The 10,411-nt window shown below is 44.0% G+C and overlaps 1 protein-coding gene across 2 annotated transcripts in view; it reads left to right on the forward strand.

The window, feature by feature from the left end:
• The window catches only part of TMEM231 (transmembrane protein 231), a 42,748-nt gene extending 34,779 nt beyond the window's left edge, over window positions 1-7,969 (forward strand). Inside the window, exons 5-8 of one of the 2 annotated variants that reach the window (XR_004961170.1) lie at window positions 3,664-3,745; window positions 5,394-5,499; window positions 6,241-6,798; window positions 7,876-7,969. Coding sequence is in view for 1 of the 2 variants with exons in the window: in XM_036275765.1 (XP_036131658.1) it covers window positions 3,664-3,745; window positions 5,394-5,499; window positions 6,241-6,421 (369 nt within the window). In the remaining variant the exon portion in view is untranslated. Of the gene's footprint in view, window positions 1-3,663; window positions 3,746-5,393; window positions 5,500-6,240; window positions 7,301-7,875 lie in introns of those variants that run through there. The other variant, XM_036275765.1, reaches the window with a different exon arrangement.
• The last annotated feature ends 2,442 nt before the right edge of the window (window positions 7,970-10,411 follow it).

The raw sequence follows: 10,411 nt of genomic DNA on the forward strand, positions 1-10,411 counted from the left end.
GGCTCCCAGCCCCGTCTCGCGCCTTCGCAAGCCTACCGGGATGGAGTCAGTGTCCCTCATTGTATGGTCCTCGCAAGCTGCTTTTCTGTTGCTTTTTCCCGTCGATTTGTCTGTGTTATAGTTGTAATTCCAGTTTTGTTCTGGGAGACGGTCTGTGTAGCTCCGTTCACTCCGCCGCCATTTTTCGGTCCCACTCTGTGTCTTTTGATCGGAGCGTTCAGTACATTTACATTTATGGTTATTATTGATAAGTACTTATTTGTTGCCATTTTTGTTTTTTGTGGTTCTATTTTTCGTCCTATTTCTTCTACTAATTACAGCAGCTCTTTTAACATGTCTTGCAGGGCTGGTTTGGTGCTAATACATTCCCTTAGCCTATTTTTGTCTGAGCTCTTTATTTCACCTTGTATTTTGAATGATAACCTTGCTAGATAGAGTAGTCTTGTAATCCGATCCCTGTTTTTCATGACCTTAATTACTTCATGCCTGTAGTGTTTCTGTTGAGATAGCCTTATGGGGGTTCCTTTGTAGGTAACCTATTGCTTATCTCTTGCTGCCTTTAGGATTCTCTCTTTGTCTTCAATTTTTGGCATTTTAATTACTATGTGTCTTGGTGTGGGCCTGTTTGGGTTCTTCTTACTTGGGGCTCTCTGTGCTTCTTGTTCTTGTATGGCTTATTCTTTCAAGTTAGGGAAGTTTTCTGTCACTATTTCTTCAAATTTATTCTGTAAGCATTGCTCATTTTCTTCTTCTGGAACTCCTATGATATGGATGTTGTTACATTTCATATTGTCCCACAGTTCTCTTTGTCTTCCTGTTTTTATTTATTTATTTATTTATTTTTTATCCTCACCCGAGGATATTTTTCCATTTTTTGTACAGATTGAGAGGGAGGGAGAGAGAGAAAGGGAGAGAGAGAGAGAGAGATCGACGTGAAGGGACACATCGAGTGGCTGCCACCCGCACGACCAACCAGGGCCGGGGACAAACTGCAACCGAAGTACATGCCCTTAGTGGGAACCGAACCCGGGTCTCTCCAGACCGCAGGCCGACGCTCTAACCGCTGAGCCAAACCGGCCAGGGCTGTCTTCCTGTTTTTTAATTGTATTTTCTTTTTGGTTCTCTGATTGGGCATTTTTTTTTTTTACCCTGCCTTCTTATTCACTGATCCGATCCTCAGCCTTTTTTACTCTGCTGGTTAGTCCTTCCAATGTGTTCTTTATTTCTGCTATGTCATTCTTCATTTCCAATTGGTTTGTTTTCAATGCTTCTATATCTTTACTCATGCTGTTGAGCTTCCTTATGATTATTACTCTGAATTCTCCCTTTGATACCTTGCTCAATTCCCTTTCATTTATTTCATCTTCTGTCAAATTACCTTGTTCTTTCATTTGGGATTTGTTTATTTGTTTTAGCATTTTGGCTGTCTCAGTGGGTTTTGGAGCCTGCCAAATAATTCCTGTGGGTGTGAGTGTTGGTGTTCCACTGGTTGTAGTTCCCTCTACTGGGTTTGGATGAGTGTGGGAGGCTCCACATTAAGCACCAGTGTCAAGTCTTACTTTCCAGGGTAGATTTGCAAGCCCCGGAAGAGTTCAGTTATCCTCTAGCTTTTTGCATGGAGGCTATTATTCTCAGTTACTTGATCAGCCTTGGGTTGTAGCCTCAGCTGAATGAAAAAAATCCCTCTGGAATTCAGGGTAAGAGGATTTCCAGTGGGTGGGGCAGATGCTTGCTGGCTGTTAATGAGCCTCAATTTGCATTACTTTGGCCTGGCAGGTGGTGTTAAATTCCTGAGGGAGGGGCTTTTGCTTTTTTCCTGGGCTCTGGGAAGGGGCTCTTTGAGTAAGATGGTTACCTTCCTATGAGGGAGTGATTCAGCACAAAACTCCCAGTGCCCTTCAATTCCCAAGTCTCTCCACAGAGTTCCAGTCCAGTCTGCCCTCCCTCTGCCAGAGCCCAAGGTGAGTGGCTGTAGTTCATTTAGTCCTCTGTGCTGGCCCTCTGCACTGTGGAGCTGGCTTAGGATTTTAACTCAGAGGGAGCTTGCTCACAGCTAAAACAGTTGCTGTCTATGGGCTCCCAGCCCACCCTCTCATGCCTCTGCAGTTCTTACCAGGCTCGAGTTAGTGTCCTTTTTCTGTCCGTGGTTATATGGGTCCTTGCCAGCTGCTTTTCTGTTGTTTTTTTCCCCAACGATTTGTCTTTATTTTAGTTGTAATACCAGTTTGGTCCTGGGATATGGTCTGTGTAGCTCCCATCCACACCACTGCCGTTTTGGAATCCAGTGAGCATCTTTGTGTCTGATATTTTGAACTCTTTATTAGATTATCATTTATCTCCATTTTATTAAGATATATTTCTGGAGTTTTGTTTTGTTCTTTTCTTTGGAATATATTCCTCTATTTCTTCATTTTCCTTGTCTCCTTGTGTTGGTTTCTGTGCATTATATAAAACATCCCCCTTTCCCAGTATTGATGGAGTGGACTCATATAAGAAATGAATTTTATCAATTATCCCTGCCAGAGTTCTTCATTGCTCTCAAACCTTTGTCATTGCCCAAGCTGCCTTCTTCATTATTAGTGGCTCCCAATAGGTTAGGGTGTGCTAAGATCATTTCAATGTAGATAATGTGGGTATTTTCTCATTTATTCAATGTGTAGGAGAAACTCAACTAGTTTCTGGATTTCTTTCAGAGGGGATTGCTCCATGTGTAGCTTTAGATTCAGTGTGTCGGTGGGAGGAGGTCAATTCAGGAAGTTCCTTTGTTGCCATCTTGGAACAGTCCCTGGGATGATGCTCAATCCACTGAGCCACACCAACCAGGCTTTTTACGCATTTTTTTTTTTATCCTCACCTGAGGACATTTTTCCATTTTTTGCACAGATAGAGTGGGAGGGAGAGAGAGAGAGAGAGAGAGAGAGAGAGAGAGGGAAACATCGATGTGAAAGGGACACATCGAGTGGCTGCCACCCGCACGACCAACCAGGGCCAGGGACAAATTGCAACCGAGGTACATGCCCTTAGCGGGAACCGAACCCAGGTCTCTCCGGACCGCAGGTGGATGCTCTAACCGCTGAGCCAAACGGGCCAGGGCTTTTTAAGCATTTTTTAATGCCTTCCCTAAGTCTTCAGCATTATAGTTCTTGCTTCACCTAAATATCCATAGTTCCTTTTATTTGAAGGTTTATATCAACAGTAATATGATATGAGAAGGCAGAAAGTCATTTCCTTCTTCAAAGGATTATATGCTTACTATTTGCATTTTGTTTTGTTTTTTTCAAAATCTACGTGTGAAAGAGATAGATTAGAGATTATCCAGAGAAGAGCACGGAAAAGACAAAGGAATTGAAAATATGGTCTATTTTTAGAAATTAAAGGAGTTATTTATCCCATTGCAATAGAGAGAGGTATTTTATAAATAGCTTTAAAACCTATAAAAGGTGAATATTGAACCCTTATTTCCATCCCACAAGGGGAAAGATTGAGAGTGAATAAATTATTGTAAGAGTTAATTCATCCTTGAAGAAAAGATTATTGATGCTGGAATAGGCTACCAAGAACAAGAAGGTGGTCTCTGAGATAAGCCTGGGTGGGCAGGAGTGTAGAAAGACCAGAGAAGAAGCTGTTCTGGTGCTCACACCAGGTCCTCTTGCTGTATCCCAGGTGTCTGTCATCAACGGGACCAGCCCTTTTGCCTATGACTATGACCTCACCCACATTGTTGCTGCCTATCAAGAAAGGAACAGTGAGTAAATTTTATTCAGGTGCCTCTCAAGGACTTTCCAGGTTAGTGGGGGCTTTGGAGAGAAGTAGAATTGGAACCCGTATCATGATGAAAATGTGAAAATCAGTGAATGTTCAGTGAGGGAAGGCAAACAGGCTACCCAGGATTTGTCCTTTTTCTCCTGACCTACAACCTACCCACCCCTCACTTCTGTGATCTATCAGGTTAGGGCTGATTAACTGCCATATTTATCCTACCACTAGTTTGATGTAAACTCAGTTGAGGTGCTCCATTTACCACACTTGTAAAAGAAGCCAAAGACAAATTACTGTCCATAGTTTTCAAATGGAAATAGGGAATATGAGTGACTCTCTTATATCAGCAATTGAATTAGGAGAATAGGTACAATGTGCCCAAGGTTCTGGCTATAAGGCAGAGTGTGTCTGTGTCTGTCCCTTACAGAGGTGAGTCTCTTAGGCCATCCCATGTGCTTGACCTGGCATGTTTGGCTGGTTGGTGGTCTGAGGTTTTCTCTAAAAGCACCTAAAGTATTGCTTGGCAACTAGATAGATATCATGGATACTACACGCAAACATTTAACAAATGTGGGGATTGCAATTCCAGTATTTCTTCCTGATCTTATATAATACACTAACAGCATTATTCTAAAAATTAAGAAATTTTCTAACTAAAAAACTGAAACTAAACTAAAAAATTACAAATCAAGGTTTAAAAAAAATTCCTTCTGGTCTTTGTCTATATGCACATCTTCTTAATTTTTTTTTTTATCCTCACCTGAGGATACATTTGCATTTCAGATAGAGCAGAAGGAAGAGAGAGAGAAAGAGAGAGAGAAACATCGATGTGAGAGAGACACATCGAGTGGTTGCCACCCACACGACCCCAAACGGGGCCGGGGACAAACTGCAACCGAGGTACATGCCCTTAGCAGGAACCGAACTGGACTCTCTGGTCTGCAAGCCGATGCTCTAACCGCTGAGCCAAACCAGCTAGGGCTATACACACATCTTTTTATACAGCTGCTATCATAGTTTAGAGATACTGTTGGATCCAGTTTATTTCTATTTACTTTATAATGTAAATATTTCCCCATGCTGCTACAAAGTTTTAATTGGTGTTATTTCTTTCTTTTTTTTAAAATCCTTACCCAAGGATATTTATCTATTTATCTTCATGTAGAGAGAGAGGAAGAGAGAGAAACATCGACGTGAGAGGGACACGCCGACTAGCTGTGTCCCACACAACTCTGACCAGGGCTGGGGACAAACCGCAACCACAGTGTGTGCCCTTGGCTGGAATCGAACCCATCACTCATTGGTCCGCAGGCCGATGCTCTACCACTGAGCCAAACTGGCCAGGGCTAATTGGTGTTATTTCTAGTGGTAGCATAGTATTCCTTTGGTTAGCCACCCAACACCTATAGAACACATAGATTGTTTTCTTGTTTTTTAATGTATTTTGACAAGTATTTTAGTAAATAATATGTGAGCAACCTTGTACATTCAGTTTTACTCCCCATTTGAACTATTTCTTTGAGATGAATTCTGAAGTACAGAATTTGCCTGAAAGGTCAAAAGAGTATTTTCATAGTCCTCAATATTTTATTGCTAAAGAGCGTATCCCTGGATTAATTCTTGCTGTGTTGCAGTAACCACCATCCTGATTGACCCCAACCCCATCTGGCTGGTGGGAAGGGCTGCCGAAGCTCCATTTGTGATTAATGCTGTCATCCGATACCCTGTGGAAGTCATTTCATATCCTTTCTGTTAAAGAGCCAACAGTAGCTCGGTTTAAAAAAAAAAAAAAAAAGATTCCTCGCTTGTCTCAAGAAGGACTGTCTCAAGAAGGAACAGATGTGGGAAACCTTAGATTGGAAATTACTATAGCATCACAAACAACTCTGTCTGCTCTTCATACAGGGGAAGAGATTAATTTCCTGTTCCTATTTCTTTAGGAGCAGTTTTTCTAGGTCAGAATCATCCATATTTATGGACTAATAATCTTTTTTTTGTTGTTAATCCCCACCCAAGGATATTTTTTCCTTTGATTTTTAGAGTGAAAAGGAGGGAGGAAAGGGGAGAAAGAGGGAAACTTTTTTTTTTTTTTTTTTGTGGTATGTGCCCCTAGTGGGAACCGAACCCGAGACTCTTTGGTCCGCAGGCCGACGCTCAACCGCTGAGGCAAACTGGCCAGGGCAGGGAAACATTGATGTGAGAGAGACACATTGATTGGTTGTTTCCCCGCACGCACCCCGACTGGGGCCTGGATCAAACCTGCAACCCAAATACATGCCCTTGACCAGGATTTGAACCCGAGACCCTTTGGTTCACAGGCTAACACTAACCACAGACCCACAATGACCAGGGCTGTCCTAACAATCTTTTATTATCCCATTTATCGTAAAGGTATTTGGAACATTTTTGCCATATTCTGTGTAAACTTTAGTTTAACATTTACTTAGAAAGTGTCATCTGAGACTCCTTAACTGTGTATACTTATCTACCAGGATTCTGGGAAATTATAAAGTTTGCCTGGATCCAGTATGTCAGTATCTTACTTATCTTCCTCTGGGTGTTTGAAAGAATCAAAAGATTTGTGTTTCAAAATCAGGTGGTCACCACAATCCCTGTAACAGCAATGCCCCAGGGAGAACTCTATAAGGAGCACTTATCATGAGAAGACCAGGACTGAAAACTCTGAGCAGGACCCTGGCTACCTCATATTGTCTTCTGAGAACTGCCATCTTAGGATATTTCTGGAAAGAGCCCATGGACACGTGTCAGTATGTGTGTTTTTCCTTCCAGCGACAAAGAAGAGTTGTTTCTAATTTTTCTCTACACAAATTCCATATCTTCTAAGTGCCTATTGGACTCATCAGGGACTGGTTCGTGGAAAGTTCTGAGGGTTCCTGAAGGCTATAATTTGCCCCCTCCCCCTTTTTATTTTTTTGCCTTAGACTTGAATTTCAGGAGAAAACTCCAGTTTAGACAGGTTGGAAAGAGTTCTATCTCTAGTCAAGCAAAGACTTTTGCTCCCTTGAACTAAGAAACATGGTATGTATTTCTTTCCCCTGTTGTAAACCACTTTTTACTCTTTTCAGGGCTCTTGTGACAGATATGCACTTCCACTCTTGGGCACCTAAATGTCTCATTCAGAACTTAGCTTTCCAGAACCAAGAGGCCTTTAACTGGAGAATTGGAGAGGGGCAGAGAGTGTGACTGCTCAAGAACACGTGTGTATACTCATGTGATGGTGGGCAACTTCAGGACACTAGGACCATCCACCTGCCCTCAGTCTAACAGCCATCATCTGTCATTAGCTCAGCTGAAAAGCCCTTTATCCTGCCTTTATGTAGCTGGCTCTTTGCCCGGCCTTTTGCCCTCTGTCTGTACCCATGGAATAGCAGGCTAAGTCAGAAGTGCTGTTTCATTCACAGTCCTCTAAGCAACAGTGGGGTTAGTAAGGATTGTAATAACAGGTTTTTTTCTCTCTGGCTCTCACCCAACAGCCTGGACACTTGCCATTCCTCCTTCTTGACAGCCTCTCCCCCTTCCTGAAAAGGACATGGGTGACAGAGGACCTGTTGTTGGTATTGGCTCCCTGCCCGACAACCACAGAGTTTATTTGAAGGGCTAGCGGGAAGCCCAGCTACTTGTATTTCCCTTGACTATGGAACAGGGTGCCCATCAGAGCAGTGAGGGGAGAAAGAGGATGCTGGCCCAGGCAGCCCAGTCCAGCCTGGCTAATAGCAGAATGACAAGCCGTTCAGCAAGATTACCCTCGTGACTAAGCGAGTGTCTGCAGGAGAAGAGAGCTGGAACAGGTCTTTGTGACACTCAGAAGACTGATTCTCTGTTCTCGTCCTGAGAAAACATGCAGGATCTGCTTATGATCCCAAAATGTCACTGGTACTGGAAGGACACACCCACTATGACCCATGCTTCAAGCCCTTTCACAAACACACTCTTCAGTGTGTGCCTCAGTTTACCTTGGAGATTCCGTTCTTATTTCCAAAGCACCTTTTCTTCAGGCTGACCAAAATAAGTATTTTGGAAACAAAGCTATTATGAAGTATTCAAGCACACAAATAACCTAACAGAGGCCCCTCTGATTTTTCTTTTAAAATTTAGGACTGCTTATTTATATGCCTGAAAATTTTTTGAGGTTTAAATGAAAACTGGTTGCTGAATTTTCTCAGTTACATAAAGGTAATGAAATATGGAAGACAGCTAAAATATATAAACATTGCTTTGCATTTCATTAAATTGTTTTAATGCAAAATTTGTATGAAGAACCATGATGTTTTATAACTTTCTAATTAAAATGTTCAAAATGGAGGCTGCATGTGGCTTTTGAGAGGGGAAAGGTTTGGAGAGGGGAAGAATGGGGAGGGCAGAGGTGGCACACATTTCTCCAAGTTACTCACCAGCAGCCTTGCTTTGCCAAGGCTCCGCTCAGAGACCTTGGAGCTTTTGTTAACTCTTTGGCAAAAGTCCCCTGGTCCAGCCCCAAGTAAATGTGAGTTTTTGGTGGAATCCACATGGCATGTGGAAACCACAGGCTGGAAAATTACAACTGTGTCTGGTGAATGTCATATTTGCAGATCAGATGTTGGTAGCTTCTGAACCTGAATCACACAGTGTAGTTGTAAGAGAAAAGGTGAGAAATATATAGGATTTCATCAACTGAGCTGTAGCTAAGTCTGAGTTTGAGAGAATTACTCAATATTTGAGGGGGTGATCCCTAATTTTGCAAAATGATTTTTCAGTTTCTTTTTGACTCAGGTGAGGCCCTTTTTAAAAAAATCCTCACCTGAGGACATTTTTCCATTTTTTTGTTCAGATAGAGTGGAAGGAAGAGAGAGAAACATCGATGTGAAAGGGACACAACCAGGGCCAGGGACAAGTTGCAACCAAAGAATGTACCCTTAGCGGGACCCGAACCTGAGTCTCTCTAGACTGCAGGTCATCGTGCTAACCGCTGAGCCAAACTGGTCAGGGCTCAGGTGAGGCCCTTAAAAGCCCACTTAGGTCCCATCAGGCAATGTTAATAAAGCAATTGTATATCTTCCCCTTTCTTTCTCTCATGTTCTTGCTTTCATTTGTTTGTTTGTTTTTAATCCTCACCCAAGGATATTTTTCCATTATCTTCAGATAGAGTGGGAAGGAAGGAGAGAGAGGGAGAGAGAGAGAGAGAGAAAGAAACATTGATGTGAGAGTGACAGACACATTGACCTGTTGTTGCCTCTTGCACAACCAGACAGGGCCGGAGACCCAACTGCAACGTGCCCTAGACTGGAATTGAGCCTGCAACTCTGCCAGCCGACGCTCTAACCACTGCTCAGGACGTCATGTTCATGCTTTTAAAAAGAAATTTCTTTCTGACCAGAGAAGTTCTAAATGCCTGTTGGGGGAAGTGTGTAATTACGGAAACCTAAAGAGAAGAAATTGTAACTTCACTAACCAGAAGTTACCCCTGTTGGCATTCTGGTACACATCTTTCTGATCTTTTGTACTGTTTCTAATTTGTATGCTGTCATAAACAACACTTCTGTGAGCCCTGTGTACAAATCCTTGTCGCTGATTTATTTCCATAAGATAGATCCTAGAAAGGAATTACTAATTCAAAAAGCTTATGACTGTACTTAAGGATTTTAACTCATCTTGCCAAGCCACATCCTGGAAAGAATGCACTAATCTTCTATACCAGCAGAGATTTTTTTAGAACCCACCATGGATTAGAGAGGTCAGAATTGTCTACCATTTTCAGAGGGGGCGGAAATTTGCTTTATTTCTTGAACCGTGCCCTGTATTTATCCAGACTTCTTGTCCTCTTGGCTAGAGCAGGGAGGAGATGAGGGGACAGCCAACCAGCTGCGGGCCTAGCTCCTGAGGGCCCCCTGGTTTCTCTCGGCCCTTGGCAGCTCTACTACTTGTGGGTTCCTCTGGCATCAAGGTGCCTTGTACTTGGCCTAGGACTGAAGCTGGGGCCTTGGGAAGCCGGTTTGGATTCCAAGTCACTTCTCTGCGAGGATGTCACCGAGAGCGAGGCGGGGCAAAATTAAGATTCTTTTTTTTTTTTTTCCCTTCACAAAGGCCTTTTGTGCTCCCGGGAGGAGGAGACAACTGTTTTGGTCAGTTAGTGAGGTGAGAGGTGACTCTGCCAGCTACCCTTTGACATCCTCATCCAAACCGAGCGCTCCCTGCAGCCCCCAGAGCCCACCTGCGCCTTCTCTTATCCCGAGCCCTCCCGCTCCCGCCCCCGGCCAGCTGCCCCTCCCCTGAGGCGTGGCCCCTCGGGCGGTGGAGGGGCAGGGTTGGGGGAGCTGGGGGCCAACCGGCTTCTTCCTTCCCTCCCGCCCTGGCTCCCTTCCGCCGGCTCCGGGACCGCAGCCACGTCTGAAAGCGCCTCATTGTGTGCGCTCCGCCCCGAGCGGGCAGCGCCTAACCGCGCGCAGGCCGCACAGGTAGTGCCGGGCCACCGGGCTGGTACGGGTGGGGACCCCGGGTCCGGAGGAATCTGGTTCTTGTAGCTCCAGGGCTGCCCCCACCTCAACATCTCATTCTTATGACGGCTCTCTTTTTCCCGGGAACTCCTGCCCTGTTTCCAGGTTCCCTCTGCCTGGTCCCCAGGTGCCTCCAATATCTTGGTATCCGTAAAGCCCAA

This window comes from Molossus molossus, unplaced genomic scaffold (genome assembly GCF_014108415.1).
Source record: "Molossus molossus isolate mMolMol1 unplaced genomic scaffold, mMolMol1.p scaffold_m16_p_21, whole genome shotgun sequence".
NCBI lineage: Eukaryota > Metazoa > Chordata > Mammalia > Chiroptera > Molossidae > Molossus > Molossus molossus.